Raw genomic sequence first — 16,793 nt, 5'->3', positions numbered from 1 at the left:
AGAGCCATCACTGTCTACCTCTGATAACACGGGGCAGCTTAATGTTTAGCCCACACACACACACACAGAGACACACACACAGACACACTCACTCACACCCACAAATACACATACGCACACTTAGGGAAGCAGAGGGATTACAAAGGCACAGAAACCCATATGCTGCCCTGGGATGGAGAATATAAAACTAAGTACAAGGAGAACTAAAGGTAGCTGCGACCAAGGTGAGAATTATTACTGTTTTCTGCTGTTATTTCAGTTGTATGAAACTTGATATTCTTCAGAAATGGCTGCCAAGGGCACAATTTGAGGCTTAATGTGCATTTTTGTCAAGTTGTATTGAGCAAAATGATGAATTGGATTCAGAGCTATTGTGTAAATGTTGTTGACTGTGTTCTACTTTGAGGAGATAAACTGATAACAGTCACTGTGCTGATAGGCTTTGAAAAATTGCAAAATGTTCTAGTTCAGAGTGAAAACCTGTTGAAGATTTTCTTAGCCTTCAACTGAGCTTAGCCGAGCTATTAGCCTTTTAATCCACATTAACAGGCTAATAGAACACAGGCATGTGCACTGCGCCGTGTGTCCTGTGGAGAAACAGGACTCTATCACACTGGAAAGATAATACAAGTTAGAACATCTATGTATGCTATGAAAGATGGACTCTTTCAAAAACACATATTATTACCTGTCAAAAAGTACGTAATAAAGTGTTAACATATCATATGTTGGTTCATATTGAAGCTCACAAATGCTGAAACAGATTAAGATTATTAGAACATTTGTTTTTCACTTCCGATGCAAGATTGTTAATTATATGGGAGAATTTTATGATTGGCAATGTAATCTGATACTAGATAGTAAAGTTATTTATTAACAAAGAAGAAATTAAGAAGAAAGATAGATGAAAGATATAAAAGAAGAAGAGATAGAGAATATATGCTTAAAGCAATAATGGTAAAGCGATGGTAAATGTAAAGTGAATAAAGGTAGTGCTGCCTTATAGATGCTGTAACCTATGTAAAAAATAAAGCTTTCGCAAATGTTGCAGCCTTTCTTGATCCACCCTAAATCCCAGTGTAAACTCACCTGTGGTTCCAAATCCAAACTTCAAAGCATTGTACTGCACATTGCTTTAACTCACGGGATTTTCTTCAATATAAGGATATAAATATAGGCCACAACAAGTCCTAGTTATTGCTGGCATTTTTTTAACTGTAACAAATTACTCATCGGTTGTATACATTAAACTAAGCAGAAATTATTATTATGCAAAAAAATATATATTTTCAGGGAAACACATCCATTCCATTATCCAAATTGTCTCATAATTTTATTTGTATAAATGTATCTCAAATTAATATGGACAAAAATCTAGAGATTTGTCAGCAATTGTTGTCAGCGAAACAGTTTTGTACTGCTTTTTTCCCCAACCTAAACTGGAAAGCATCTTTGCAAATGCCTATCAAGAAATTATGTCAGTAATGGAGTGGTTTGCAAAATTCTCCACCTGTGTAAAAACTGCACAATAATTCTGTTTCCATGTGACAGGGACCAGTGTTGGAAATGAATCCCCAGCAGGACAACTTGGCAGCAGCTCCAGTCGTCCTCTCTCGGCTCTGGTCCGTCTCTATGTCTATGCGCTGCACGGCTGCCTATGTGAGGTGGCCTTCACTGCCGTGTGCGACTGGGGCAGCACCAGAGACAGGAAGCTGGAAGGGCACAGCAGCCTGTGGGCACTGCCCATGTACGCCACTGCAATCTACCTCATGGAGGGCCTGAGAACGCGGCTGCTCGCTCAGCCTAAGCCACTGCCCGTGCGTCTGATGGTCTACACCCTGTTCATCTACTCATGGGAGCTGAGCTGGGGAGTAGGACTGGGGCTGCTGGGGGCCTGTCCCTGGGACTACTCCGGTTATAGGTACAACCTGGGAGGACTGGTGACTCTGGAGTACGCAGTGCCCTGGGCTGTGGCAGCTTTTATAGCAGAGCAGCATGTGATCAAGAACACTCTGCGGATAAGACTGCACAACTGAACTGGCATCTGTCTGGAATAGTGTCCTTTCAAAGACAAGAAAACATTTATGGACAATGTTTTAGGATATCAGAGGGACTTTTTGCGAATTAACTCCAATCGTTTATGGGTGGTCTGTTTTGGATCGTCTTTAGCTGGTGAGTGTTCACTGGTTGCTTGGAAAAGTCACAAAGATGACATGACTCCAAGTTTCTATATCCATCCTCTTTCACAATCCTAGCTTTCTGCCTCCGTTACGCTAAGATAATCAATCACCTCCTGTGTCCAAACCATAGACCACTTCTTCCCACTATTTAGAACTGAAGCCAAACCATCTCAGATACGAACGCCACCATCTTGACCATTTGGAGCCAGAGTCTGTGCATTAGTGATCAGGAGATGGAGCCATGGTTCTTAAGTCCCACCGACACACTTGACTGATCTTGAGTCAAAATTACTGAAATCATCTTTGACAAAAACTGTATTGATGTTTACTTTGACTTTTTATTTTGATCCCTGTCCTGTCCACTAGCATGGGGCAAGGGGGGGTTATAACCTGAACTGCAGCCAGCCACTAGGGAGCAATCTATCTTTATACACAATCTTGGAGTGAATGGGTAAATTTCCCCAAAATGTCAGATGTCAAATGTATTGCTTTAAAATATAATATAATATTATTTTCCCATTTTAACTGATCAAGTTAAAAACTGTAATGGTGCCGAGGTCAGTGGCAAACTGCCAGGGGTTGAAGAAAATAGGTGAATGAAAAATGATGAACATTTCCTGAAAACAGACCTTTTCAGCGGTCAAATTAAACGATTGATTTACAGATTTCTGCACCATTGGATGTAAATCAAGCTTTGAAAGTAAATGCCTAATAAAAATTCTGCTTGTGTCAATAAGGTGTGTGATGTATTATTAGCACAATACAAGAAGTAGTGTTGTTTATTTCTAGTTGGTCAGAGCTTCATTCTACAGCAACACAATGATAGAAAACGTTAGAAGACAAACAGATGGAGGCTTCACATGATGAACTGCAGCTCAGTGTCCAGGCATGGACCTCATGGAGCTGCTTTAGGAAGAACTAGACTTAAGGGGAAAGCAAATCAAACTACAAGTGCAACACACATGTTGGAACTTGTTTAACAGTGTTGGGGCTTTTATAATCACATATTTTATTTAAATCACAAGCGGTTTATTTGTTCTATTGCTTCTGTACATTGAGAAAAATAAACTATGTCGATGTACACAACAGTATATAGCAAAAACTGAGGTGTTTTAAAACCTTTGAGCCCAACAACGTGTCAGTTTCTATAACTTCTTGTGACCATTAACTATCAGACGGGTCAAGGTTTATGTAACACACATGAATTCATGATTTACATGGTTGAACATGAAGTTACACAATATCTTTTTATTACTGCACTTACACTGAAAGATCTAGTTGTTCCTGTCCAATCACATGTATTTATAATGAATGAGGGTTTTGCTCTCCTCATATGAAGTCTCATGTGTAATTAATGGGTGTTTTGTGAATTGGCAGGTCATGGTCTCTTCCGCTCAGGGTTTTGAACCACAAACAGGGCAACAGTCCCGTCCTCTCTCTGCCACTGGTACCTACAGAAGAAGAAGCCATTTCAAGTTTTCATATATCAAGTATCATGGAACCTAGGTTTGCCATAATTGTTAATGCAGACTCACTGGCTCTGTTCAGGAATAAGTAAACTGTCTCCTGCAGAAAGAGCTGACTCCTGCTCATTCAAGGTCACTTTAGAGGATCCTTCCTGAGAGAGACACGGAGAGAAGGTGAAGGAAGGGAAGAAAAAGTTAGAAAAGGATGAGATTTCATAGTGATACATCCCTCTTACAAAGCAAGTGAACATTTAGAAAAAGTACCATCTGCCAAATCCACACGTCACTCTGTGGTACTGTTGTCTCTGTCAGACCAGGTCCAAACAGCATCGCCTGTTTGGGTCATAAATAAGAGAGTTAAAGCAGTTTCTCCATCACTGTCATCACTGCAGAACATTGCATTCATTCCTTTCATCTCACTGACTATTCTGTCTCCTTACCTCGGCCAAGGAGATTAAGTTTTCATAAGCGTTGGTTTAGTTGTTTGTTGGCAGGATTACACAAAATATACTGAATCAAATCTCCTTGAAATTCTGTAGCGGGGTGGGGAACGACCCAAGGAGGAACCCAAAGGACTTTGGAGCAGATCCAGCTAAATGGGCAGATCCAGGATTTATTTCCACTTTCTCTAACATGGTGAGACAGGGTGTTAGCCTTGGTGCAGGTATGCACTCTCTGAGTTCCCTTCAAGTTCTTAAATGTTTCTATATTTACAATGAAACCCTCTGTGGCATATGTTCATATATCATGCTCTACAGTCAAAGGGGATTTCCACAAGCAGTTGAATGCCTAAACTGCCACTTTTCTACTTCACTTTCCGTTTCCATTTAACCAAACCCTTTAGTTTAAGGGTTTCAGTAAAAAGTGAAAAAAAGGTGCATTCTGTCAGCAAAGGGTAACTAGACGTTCCCAACAAAACCAGACCGTGTAAACAACGTATAAACTTTACATGTCTTTAGCTTTTTGACAGTGTTTCTGGGTAAATTTAAGATCAAGTATGAGTTTATTCTAAAGTGTGAATCAGGCCCCAATAACTCCATTATATCGTCTAGCAACACAACAGGAGACAGGTTCAATGCTAGCCCACTGCTGAGCCTCACAGCTTAAGGCCTTTGGACTGACCACATTGTTAGGGCTTTTTTTTTTTTTAAATGCCTTTGCCCTTTGCTCATGGTAGTAAATAACCTAACCCGTTACCAAATCTGGTGCCCAACCGTCAAATACTGCTATGGAGTTATTACTGCTGTTTTATCCAATAAACAATGTGGTTAGAATAAATAATCAACTCCCCTCTTTTACAAAACCCCTAAACATTATTTGGACTCACTGATTAGTTCAAGGTTGCAGTGGCCTCACAAAGCCCCTTTCACATAAATCAAAAGCATTCTTCGGACCAAAGGATTAGGGTTTCATTTTGGTAGCCAAGGGTCAAAGTTCAAGGTCACAGTGGCCTCACAAATTATTTATATGTGTTTATGTGTGTCTTGAACCTAATCTAATAAAATCAGCATGAAGAAATGTCTTCAAATTTAGTACAGGCACTCACTTGGACTCAAAGATGAGCTGATTAGACTTGGGAGGTCAAAGGTCAAGGTTACACGACTTATGTTGTTGTGAGCATGATATATCAGGAAATTCCAAAGGATTTTTTTATTACATCCGCCCAATCGCTCATTTCCCACTGGATGACTTGAAAAGAGTTTGATGGTCAAAAGTCAGGGTAAATTTTACCTCTCAACACATGTTTTTCCTTGTGAGTGGAATATTTCAGGAACACCTCAAGGGACTGGTGGTCAAATGTCAGGTTAACCTTATATGAATCCGGGTAAAATTTTTTAAAGTTGAATAGTTTTGTTTAAGATTCAGTTAGGGCTATATATAGTTTAAAAGTTTTGCTACTTTTGGCAATATGCTTTTTTCTACTGCACAAATTTTCTTACTTTGAGAGAAATACTAATATAACTGAAATAATCTTCCATTAAACACTTCTTTCATTTCATTAATCTTGAATGTTAAACACTCCCCAAACAAAAGTAGGATTATGGGAAATGGTCTAAAAATGTGTTGGTACTAAGAAAGAAATGAGGTTGAAAACATTACCTCTGTCTCAAACTGAGCTCCGAACATGTCGACGGGCCTGCCACTGGCCAGCGACGGCCTCTGCTTGTCCAGCCAGTCTTTGAAGCAGAAAGGCGACATCACGTTCAAGGTGTTCATCTGGAAGGGAGGCGTCCTGAAGACTTCATCTGTTCATCACACAACACCAGTACACACTTTAAAGGGGTCAGACTAGATATTTCGATACCTTGTTCAAACTAACGGGAATCCAAAGAAACTTAAACTCAACATACCCGGATCAGGTTTTCCTGTTTTGCACTGCTTTGTTGAAAAGAATCTGCAAATAAAAAGTTAACAACAACTGTAATCAAACATGTCAAAGTGGTCTGATGGTTTGTGAGTGTGAAGGATGAAGGACGTCTTTACTCTTTGATTATTGGCACCAGTTGGGTTCCAAGATTCTGACAGTGAAACCATTTCTCAAACAGGATGTCAGTGGTGTTGTCCACATGGTACCTGAAAACAGCAACACACAGTCAAAGAGGAGGAGAGATGAGAAGAGAAGAGAGGGGAGGACAAGATAAAGAAGAGAAGAGAAGAGAACCTCAGGCAGTCAGTCTCATTCAGCAGTCGTCTCCTCTCCACCACCAGCCCCACAGTGTTGGCCTGTCTCTGTGGGGAGTGGGGTATCCGAGCCGGCAGCAGGAACATCTACAGATGAGAAAAGAATGAATGACAGTGATTCAATTATATACATTTCGGTTTGTAAAAGTGTTTTTATTACAATAGAATCCTAAACCCAAAAGAAAACATTAGAGCTCACCTCTCCCTCTCTGATGTGCACATCCTTGTGTTTGCCGTTTTCAATCACTTTCAGACACATGTCTCCCTTCAGCTGGTAGAACAACTATTTCAAACAGGGAGCCAAAGACAAAAGAAGAATGGTACTGAATTAAAGTATTTTTCCCTATAACCACTATTCCTTGACCCCAGTTGAATACATCCCAAGGTCAAGGTAAGATGTGGAGAAGCCATAAGAAGGTAGGAAAGGAGAACCAGGGTGCAAAGAAAAACCGAATCCACTTACACTTTGCATTTAAAAAACAAAAACAACTTTATGAGACAGAAGAAACACAGAAAGTGCGGTATTTGTGCTGTTCGCCCAACCGCTCTACCCCCTGAGCCACAGACAGTCCCCCATTTGTTAGACTCAACTAAAAAAGTTAACCTCTAAACAGCCAAACCAGTTCTTCCACAGTGGTCAGCAAATGTTAGTTACTATACCTAATTTGTCAGCACTTCTGTTTGTAGCATCTTGGGTATCAGTTATTAGCCAACAGCTGAGATTGAATAGCAGTACACATTAGGCTGAGGCTTATAAATGCCTTAACTTTAATTTGGTAATCAATCACCATATCAACTTTAATTAAAGACTGTGTTTTAGAAATCTAAACACAAAATGATGACCTAATGAAATGTCATTGTGTGGTAACCGTCATTTGATTGAATCACGTTCTTGTAGTAGATAAACTCAGAGTTTGCATTGAAAAATCAGAGTGTAGTTTTATTGGTTTAAATCAGGAGGCATCAACACTGCTGCAGACACACTTATCTGTAGAGGAATGAAGACCTCTTATAGAACATATCAGTCCTGTCCTCTCACCTCCTCCCCTTCTTCTATGTGATAATCCTTCCTGCTGTTTGGACCTCCGACAAACATGATATTCAGCTGAAGAAAGTGCCTGAGGAATTAAAGACAATCATTTACTCACATGTCCTAAAATAATCAGTGGAAGTTTATGGTTGATTTGTCAGTGCAGCACTTATTGTGTCAAATAAAATGCAGAGTGCTCATCACATGACTTATCAAGTTGTTGCAAAGAGGAACTCACACACACATGTAACCATGTGGCTACTATAAAAACATTGAAGGTTTTTACTCACATGAGCTTGTTGCACACTGGCGGCAGAAAAGCATTCTGGTTCTCTGCAATCCATTTTTCCACATTCACAAGAAGAGGACTGTTACTCATTTTGTTAAAGTGATCGGCTTTGTGCTGTTGTGTCAGGGGTCTCTGGCCAGTCTCTCCTCCTCTATCTAGTTCAAACAATGTGACTGACACTGAAAGTCCAAAATACAGAAGTGGCTGTAGAGCAAGTGGGGAGGAGCTCTGTCTCCCAGACAGGTAAAAGGTTGTTTGCACAGTCTTAACAAGTAACATAGTGTCGCCAGGTTTTAACTCCAGACTGGAATCCATTGCAACCTCTCATGGAGTCAAACCAGCAAAATACAGACACTGTGCATTAACAGCAAGTCTCTCCTGGGAAGGCTAGTGCATTATTTTGACTGGCAGATCCCTGTGTGACAAGAACAGAAAACTAATATTAAGGCTTCAACACTGACTAATAAGATGAATACAGAATAGTCAGGTTAGCCTTCATAATATTAACATGTTATATTCATATCAGTCTTGTTCAGTCATATCTCATTGTTTTTAATGAACACTGTTCACATACATGTTTCCTTCATGCGTCATTTCACACGCCTGCATCACATGTGCAGTGTGTTGCCTGTCGCAATAAACTCTGCAGAGTTCTGACAGTGCACATAAGTCACTGTTCACTGATCTGAACAATATGTCTGAGATTTTACATCAAGTGTAATGATTCAAACTGTCCAGCAGGGGAAGCTGTTTAATATGGAGAAATTCAGTGGTGGGAAGTAACGAGGTAGAAATACTTTGTTTCTGTACTTAAGTAGATTTTTCACATATCTGTACTTTACTTGAGTATTTCTTTTCCTGACGACTTTTTACTTTTACTCGTTACATTTGAACAAAAATATGTTTACTTTGTACTTCTTACATTCTCAAACTGGCTCATTACTTACTCTCTCTCTCTCTCTCTCTCTCTCTCTCTCTCTCTCTCATATCTAGGGTTCCAAATTTTTACATTATATACATTATATTCATATTGTTGTTAACATTTTTCAGTCAGTTGAGATAAATCTTGAGGAGAAACATTTTGGGTTGTTTTGTGTCTGTATGGGACTACTATAAAAAGCACTTTGCATTTTTAATTTTGGTACTTGTACTTTTACTTTTGATACTTAAGTACATTTCAACACCAGATACTTTTGATACTTAAGTACTTTTAATATGAGCTACTTTAAGACTTTTACTCAAGTCATTTTCTGACGGGTGACTTCTACTTTTACCGAAGTCCCTTTCAGGTCAGATATCTGTACTTTTACTCAAGTATGGCTTTCAAGTACTTTATACACCACTGGAGAAATTGGAAAGAAGTAGAGAATCCTGAATAAATGGTCTGTGTTCATAAAGCAGCTTCTCTAGTCTGGATGACCACAGTACAGAACAGTTTTGACCTTCAACCATTCACACACATATCAAAAACGGTATCTACTTGCCAAACTTTCTCACACTGCAGCAAGTTGGACATTTTAGCATGCAGGATGGAGGAGCCGGGATTCAAACCCCCAACCTTTTTAGTGGACACCCGCCTACCTACTGTGGCCCAAAGCTCCCAAACGTCCCCAAAGGCTCCTCATTTGGTGATCTCAACTGAGAGATCATAAAAAAATATATTTGATTCATGAATTAATCAAATGAGCAGTTGTCAGAAGTTCACTTTTTTCATGCTCAGTAGGTTTTGTTGTGACTGTGACAAGATCAACCTCCAGGTCAACATAACACATTCAGAAGCTGTTGGAGCGAAAAAGAAGAAAAATTGTCTCTATAAAAACAACTTCCATTTTCCCGATGAAATTTGCCGTCTCCTTTATTCAGCACCTCACATCCTCAGAGAAGCCATGAATGGAATCTAATACTGAATAATGAAACTGACTGATTAACTCCATTTTGTAAACAATAATGTATTCTCAAAATACAGGATCATGGCTCTAACATGGTGGGTTGATGATATATAAGTGACTTTATGGAACACATGTTGAATATTTCTGATTTATTTCTCTTTTCCATGTGTGTCTGTTTAACTCTGTCATTAAAAGTACTTGTTATTATACGACCCACATTCCTGCTAGTTTCTGGTTAGTAGTAGTGGTTAGCACTAGTTAAATCTGAGAAAATGAACATAAACATGGAGGGTGCTGTGTATAACAAATACATTTTCATCCAATAATGATTTTTTTATTTCAACACAACCATAATACAATAGCTGACTGGGTGTGTTTCACATGTCAGATGACAATTTTCTGCTACTGAGATTTTATTTGGATTTGGCTGTTTCTTCACTGATGATACATGTGATAAATTACCTTTATTCATTTCTTTGTGTTTGAAACAGAGAATAAAACTGCACATGGAGACTGAACCTTAATGTAACTGACACATTGTTGTGTAACTTTCATTTGTGAAACTTCAGAAAAACGGATTCAATTCAACTCAACAATTCCTCCTCGTCCCTGAATCCAGCAGCGTAAATCATCCCTGTGAACAAGTCTCATTAGAAGAGAAAATATGTTCATAGGTTTGATGATCCAGAGGATCAGAGTGAAACTGGACTGGAACAGAGGAGAACTGTCGTTCCCTGATCCTGATACTAACAAACAAATTCACACCTTCACGAACACTTTCACTCAGAAGATGTTTCCATGCTTTAACACTAGAGATCATCATCACCCCTTGCAGCTGTTACCGGTGAATGTCTCTGTGACGCTGGATCAGAGCCGTGAGAGATAAAGATTTTATTCATCATGTTTATTTCTTCAAGAGAAATCTGCTGAATTAACTCGTTATTCTAAAGCTTTGTTTATTTCTCCTTTTACTTCTCACTCATTTTTATTTCTCCTGTCGACTTTTCCACGTGTGAAAAAAGATTTCATTTTTTTCTGATCTTTATCTTTGCTTTGTTTTTTACTTTCATGGAAAATGTTTTCTATCATTTTTATTTGTGTGGATCCATGAAGTTGGGCAAAATGATGAAGATCCACATAAAAACACATTTATCAATAACAGCTGATCATTGTTCACATTCAACAAACTTTATTAAAACTCACATGAGACATGATTCATGTTTAATCACATAAAGTCTGTTCACATATGAAATAATCCAACATATATGAACATTTGTGAACATTATGAAGCCAAAATGATTCTGTCTGTAAAAGTGTTTATTCAACAGCAGCCTAGAGATGTGATTTTAATATTGTGATCAAAATCATAAAAACTATGAAACAGAAACAGAGATTTTACCTTTTTTAAGTTGAAATGTAAATATAAAGCCAAAATGATTCCGTCTGCAAAAGTTTTTAGTTCATACGGAAAAATTAATCTATTGTTCATGTTATTCTCTACAGACGCTCGGACTCGCCTGCACCATGTGATTCTCACACAAGCAGCAGAAACCCATGTAGACCTGTCAGCTGGTTCCACCTGGGTCAGGGTCTGAAGCCCACCAGGACCCACTGTGCACAGAGACGCCTGGTTTCACAGATCATCACATGTTCCTTTTACATTTCTCATCACGTAGAATCTGTGAAAAACATCATGACAGCGATTAAACAGCAGTTTAAACGTGTGCGGGTCCGAGGGAAGCTCACCTGGAGGCTGATGTGTTGGAACAGCTTCAATCCACAAAATGTGACTTTCAACAAACCTGCTGAGATCCATGTTTGTAAATCCTGGTTCTCATCATTACATCTCGTGTGTTATTTATTTTTTATTTTTTTTAAATATGTTTATTATTTTCCAGAATGAAAAAGGAACACAGGACAAACAAAAAAGAAAAGGATAAGAAAAAAGACTCCCACCCCAAACTAACAAATAAACTAAAAAGCATGAACAGGATCAGCACATCCTAGTAAAGAATTAACAGAAGCCACAGTCATGACAATAAATTAAACATACAAATTTACAAAAGACTACACAAAGTGAAGAGTAAACTAAAAGATACACACAGCAGGCGTTTCACAATGATCCATACTTTAGTCCTTTCCTTGAAACAGTTGCAGTACAGGGTCCCACATCCTATCAAATATGTCTCCCCTGTCTTCATTATGAAGTCTCAGTCGCTCCAGGTGAAGCATATTTGCCATTTCTCTCAACCACTGATCGTACGTGGGTGCAATGTCAGACTTCCACCCACGAAGAATTATCTTCTTCGCGATCACAGTTCCAAATAGGATAGCTTTTTTCTCATATTTATTGGCAGAAGACAAAGGGGTGGTTGCCCCGAGAATGGCTACAAATGGATCCGGCTCCCAACATTTCCCATAAGCCGTAGAGAAGCAGTGAAAAATACTTTTCCAGTATGTGTACAGTTTACTGCATAACCAAAAAGAATGCGTTAAGTTACCAGTCATAGACTTGCATCTGTTACAAATGGGTGAAACATCAGGAAAGAAACTGTGCAGTTTTTCTCTGGAATAATAGAGCCTATGCACCGTCTTAAACTGAATAAGGCAATGTCTGACCTCGTGTGTTATTTTAAACATGGTTTCCCTGAAGCGTGACTTCCATGACTTGCAGCACTTCACATGAATATTCATCACAAGTCTCATTAGAAGAGAAAATATGTTCATAGGTTTGATGAACTTATTTTCATCAAACTTATGACTTTGCTTCTGTCTCTTTAATGAGACTTCAGCTCTGCAGTTACGTCACAGACTCCCCAACCCCCCCTGCACCACCTGACCTTTGTCTTTAGGATCTGACACAAACCTCTTCTTGACAAAGTTAATATTTATCATAACTTACCTTTACTTTTGCCTAACTATCTCTGAACTTTGAACACTCAGCTATTTTACAACCAAGTCTATTGTCTGTATGAGCTTGTTGCTGCCAAATGACTTTTGACCAGTAATCAAATCCAAGGCTTGAATTACTTTTTACAATCGTGTCCTGACACACCAGAGAAACCAGGAAGCATCTGTTCCTCCCTGAAGAGACGCAGGCTGAAAACCAGACGACCACATTCACCTTCCAAACCAAACTGAACCAAACCAGACCAAACGTCCTGAGTGAGTCCAGCTACAGGAGAGAAGAGTCAAACTACAACCTGCCGACGCTCCACACACTGACCGTGAGTTTAACAAACACCGCGACTCAGAGGGGAAGTGAACCTCAGTGAAGCTAAAAACTTTAATCCTGATGATGTTTTCCTACACTTGACATCTGTTGCACTTCTGTCCGTCCTGGGAGAGGGATCCTCACATGTGTCTCTCTGAGGTTTCTACGTATTTTTACCTGTTAAAACGGTTTTTAGTAGTTTTTCCTGACTCTTGCTGAGGATTAAGGACAGAGGACGTCACACCATGTTAAAGCCCTATGAGACGAATTATGATTTGTGAATATGGGCTACACAAATAAAATTTGATTGATTGATTGATTGAAGTTCGTGGAGCTGTGACTGACTGACTGTCTGTTCTCAGGTTCACCTGGAGACTCAATGGCTTCCAGATCAGAAGAGGATCTCTGCTGTTCCGTCTGCCATGATGTCTTCATAGATCCTGTTATTCTGTCATGTAGCCACAGCTTCTGTAAAGACTGTGTGAAGAGCTGGTGGAAAGACAAAGAAGTAAAAGAGTGTCCACTTTGTAAGAGAAGATCTTCAAAGGATGAACCACCTTGTAACCTGGCGTTAAAGAACCTGTGTGAGACCTTCTTACAGGAGAGAGATCAGAGCTCTTCACATGCTCTCTGCAGTCTGCACTCAAAGAAACTTAGACTCTTCTGTCTGGACCATCAGCAGCCAGTGTGTGTCTTCTGCAGAGATACAGAAAAACACAACGGCCACAGATTCAGACCCATCGATGAAGCTGCACAACAACACAAGAATCAGCTTCAGGAAACTCTGGAGCCCTTGAAGGAGAAGTTACAGTGTTTTGAACGTGTTAAAGTAGAGTTTGAACAAACAGCAGAACACATTAAGGTCCAGGCCGGACTCACAGAGACGCAGATCAAGGAGCAGTTTAAAAAGCTTCATCAGTTCCTGGAGGAGGAAGAGGAGACCAGGATGGCTGCACTGAGGGAGGAAGAGGAGCAGAAGAGTCGGATGATGAAGGAGAAGATTGAGTCTCTGAGCAGAGACATAACAGCTCTTTCAGACACAATCAGAACCACAGAGGATGAGCAGAGAGCTGAAGACGTCTCGTTCCTGCTCAACTACAAGGCTGCAGTGGAACGAGTCCATCAGCGCCCCCTGCTGGATGATCCACAGCTGGCCTCAGGAGCTCTGATAGATGAGGCCAAACATCTGGGCAACCTGAGCTTCAACATCTGGAACAAGATGAAGGACGTGGTCTCCTACATTCCTGTGGTTCTGGACCCAAACTCTGCTCATCCAGTACTCGTCCTGTCTGAAGATCTGACCAGTTTGATAGAAGTAGAGAGACAAAAGCTTCCTGACAATCCAGAGAGGTTTGATGAAAACATCATAGTCCTGGGGTCTGAGAGTTTTAACTCAGGGACTCACAGCTGGGACGTCTTGGTTGGGGACAGTACAATCTGGTCACTGGGTGTGTCAGCAGAGCCTGTCCAGAGGAAGGGAGACGAACAGTCTGGATTATGGGTAATATTGTTTCATGAAGGTAAATACTCAGCACTGTCACCATCAGGATTATCTGATCTCTCTGTGCAGAAGATCCAGAGGATCAGAGTGAAACTGGACTGGAACAGAGGAGAACTGTCGTTCTCTGATCCTGAGACTAACAAACACATCCACACCTTCACAAATACTTTCACTCAGAAGATGTTTCCATACTTTAACATTGGAGATCCATTGAAACTGTTACCTGTGAAAGTCTCTGTGACGCTGGATCAGAGCCGTTAGAGATAAAGATTTTATTCATCATGTTTATTTCTTCAAGAGAAATCTGCTGAATTTAACAGTTAAACTCGTTATTCTAAAGCTTTGTTTATTTCTCCTTTTACTTCTCACTCATTTTTATTTCTACTGTCGTCTGTTTCTTGTAAAAATATTTCATTATTTTCTGATCTCTGTCTTTGATTTGTTTTTTACTTTCATGGAAAATGTTTTCTATCATTTAGATTTTGTGTGGATCCATAAAGTCGAGAAAACTGATGAAGATCCACATAAAAACACATTTATCAATAACAGCTGATCATTGTTCACATTCAACAAACTTTATTAAAACTCACACATGAGACATGATTCATGTTTAATCACAGAAAGTCTGTTCACATATAAAATAATCCAACAGATATGAACATTTGTCTGTTTGATGTGATGAAGCCAAAATGATTCTGTCTGTAAAAGTGTTTATTCTACAGCAGCCTAGTGATGGGATTTTAATATTGTGATCAAAATCATAAAAACTATGAAACAGAAACAGAGTTTTGACCTTTTTTAAGTTGTAAATATAAAGCCAAAATGATCGTGTTTGTCAAACTGTTTTCATTCATTCCTCAACAACAAAACAACAGAGGTTTAGTTCAGCTTCAACATTTAAATTCCTCCTAAATGCAGAAGGTGCATCGACTCCTGTTTGTGAGCAATATCATAAAAATAGTAGAAATGCTTTTGTCACAAACTCTGGTGTGGAGCTGGAGACATTCAAGGTAAATTCAGTCAAACAACGTGATGACATCATGACTCTGTGGTGGAGTCTCAGTTAACTGTGATTACATTTCACACAGAATCACACTTTTTTTACCACATTATCATGTTTCTGGTCTCACATCGTTTGGTCAAAGAGCAAACTAAGCATCCGTTTGCTAGGTAGCATTAGCCTTGTTAGCTAACATTACCCACTAGCCACCATTCTTGAGGCCGTTAAAGTGAAGGTCATGGCTACTTATTATTATTATTATTATTCAGGCCAATGAATTGGCTTTTTGAGTTGTGTGCCATTATGGTCTCTTCCTCGATTTACTGCACAGTTGAGTTTAGTTATTACTCTGAATATACTAACCCTTTCAAATGGTTAATATCATACACAAGCTATGCAAACCCCTTCTAATGAACAACATGGGTAAAAAAATCCCCCATATTCATAACACAGGAAATGAATATGGCTATGTTGTTCATGCATGACTGGGTGTTTCTTTGCTATTTTCATTCATAGCTAGGTTATTCTTCCTTTTTCATTTAGGAGAAGGCTCCTTTAATGAAATTGAAGATGAGTCTTCCCAAACACACACAAATCCTGTTGTAGAACATAGTCAGGTCCTCAGCATCAGATTGCAGACTCAGTATCAAGACCAAGGATTGCCTCCTCATCTTCTTCATCCTGTTCTTTATACAGCATCTTTATTTTTAGGGCCCGAGCACTGACAGGTTAGGCCCTATTGAAATTGTAAGGATTATTATTACTATTCAGGCAAATGATTTGGCTTTTTGAGAGCTTTACCATGCTCAGATTCTTACAAAAATGGCTCAACGGTGCCCCCCAAGACCCCCGGAACGTGTTCACATTGAGGTGCAATTGGAAAAACACAACAGGAAGCCTGCTATTTTGCATTTAGTGGCCATTTTGGCTTACATCAGATCAACTTCAAATTGAGATCAGTATCATCACAACAACATGGAGATACAAAGTTATTCACAGATCGATTTTTTGTCACACGTGGCGTGAAAGTGTGATTACACGCCTTTAAAACACGATGTTCTTTAACACGGACATACATGGACGATGAATCCTCTGATGCTGAGCCGTAAACAAACAACTCCACTCCTGCAGTGACAGTGGACATAATTCAAAGGAATCTTTATTGTAAATATCTTTGCAATAAATGTATGTCATCATTCAGAATTCCAGGACTTCCTCAATTAATTTGTTTTTGATCATTACAAATTCTTATTTTCATTTGTCCTTTTTTACTTTTCATTTTTGTATCACTACCCTTCTAAGGCACAACATGGGTCAAAAATGACACGCATTAATTTCACAGGTTATTTCATGCATGGCTGTGCTTCTTTGCTATATCTTTTTAAATCAATTTATTGAATAATTTAATATTACAAAGTATTCATTAAAATATCTTGTTTTTGATAGCCACAAATCATTAATTTCATTTTCTTTGTCTTAATTTTTGAACTAAAATAGTTTTTGTATTACTACATCAAGAATGACCCAGTAGTAAGTAAGTAG

At 39.2% G+C, this 16,793-nt stretch overlaps 3 protein-coding genes across 3 annotated transcripts; 2 read left to right on the top strand and 1 right to left on the bottom strand.

The window, feature by feature from the left end:
• On the top strand, positions 1 to 2,916 carry LOC133020398 (transmembrane protein 229B-like). Its single transcript, XM_061086932.1, has 2 exons — positions 1 to 224; positions 1,552 to 2,916. The coding sequence occupies exons 1-2, from the start codon at positions 173 to 175 to the stop codon at positions 2,034 to 2,036; spliced, it is 537 nt and encodes a 178-aa protein (XP_060942915.1). The 5' UTR covers positions 1 to 172; the 3' UTR covers positions 2,037 to 2,916.
• A 27-nt stretch (positions 2,917 to 2,943) lies between these two features.
• LOC133020397 (3-hydroxyanthranilate 3,4-dioxygenase-like) lies at positions 2,944 to 7,864 on the bottom strand. The gene is made up of 10 exons (XM_061086931.1): positions 7,649 to 7,864; positions 7,368 to 7,446; positions 6,528 to 6,611; positions 6,309 to 6,415; positions 6,131 to 6,220; positions 5,998 to 6,041; positions 5,747 to 5,892; positions 3,911 to 3,979; positions 3,716 to 3,798; positions 2,944 to 3,631 (listed from the first exon to the last, which is right to left on the bottom strand). The coding sequence occupies exons 1-10, from the start codon at positions 7,735 to 7,737 to the stop codon at positions 3,559 to 3,561; spliced, it is 864 nt and encodes a 287-aa protein (XP_060942914.1). The 5' UTR covers positions 7,738 to 7,864; the 3' UTR covers positions 2,944 to 3,558.
• A 5,256-nt stretch (positions 7,865 to 13,120) lies between these two features.
• LOC133020467 (E3 ubiquitin-protein ligase TRIM35-like) lies at positions 13,121 to 15,024 on the top strand. Its single transcript, XM_061087036.1, has one exon. The coding sequence runs from the start codon at positions 13,130 to 13,132 to the stop codon at positions 14,510 to 14,512; it is 1,383 nt and encodes a 460-aa protein (XP_060943019.1). The 5' UTR covers positions 13,121 to 13,129; the 3' UTR covers positions 14,513 to 15,024.
• Positions 15,025 to 16,793: the final 1,769 nt, after the last annotated feature.

The sequence above is a fragment of the Limanda limanda genome, chromosome 15 (genome assembly GCF_963576545.1).
Source record: "Limanda limanda chromosome 15, fLimLim1.1, whole genome shotgun sequence".
In the NCBI taxonomy this organism is placed as follows: Eukaryota; Metazoa; Chordata; class Actinopteri; order Pleuronectiformes; family Pleuronectidae; genus Limanda; species Limanda limanda.
This window is presented reverse-complemented; position numbering and strand designations above follow the sequence as displayed.

Coding starts and splice junctions, on each gene's coding strand:
- LOC133020398 (XM_061086932.1), top strand. CDS start 173: ATGGAGAATATAAAACTAAGTACAAGGAGAACTAAAGGTAGCTGCGAC. Junction 225..1,551: donor TAAAGGTAGCTGCGACCAAG/GTGAGAATTATT, acceptor TCCATGTGACAG/GGACCAGTGTTGGAAATGAA.
- LOC133020397 (XM_061086931.1), bottom strand. CDS start 7,737: ATGAGTAACAGTCCTCTTCTTGTGAATGTGGAAAAATGGATTGCAGAG. Junction 6,416..6,527: donor TGCACATCAGAGAGGGAGAG/GTGAGCTCTAAT, acceptor TCTCATCTGTAG/ATGTTCCTGCTGCCGGCTCG. Junction 3,799..3,910: donor ACGTGTGGATTTGGCAGATG/GTACTTTTTCTA, acceptor TGTCTCTCTCAG/GAAGGATCCTCTAAAGTGAC.
- LOC133020467 (XM_061087036.1), top strand. CDS start 13,130: ATGGCTTCCAGATCAGAAGAGGATCTCTGCTGTTCCGTCTGCCATGAT.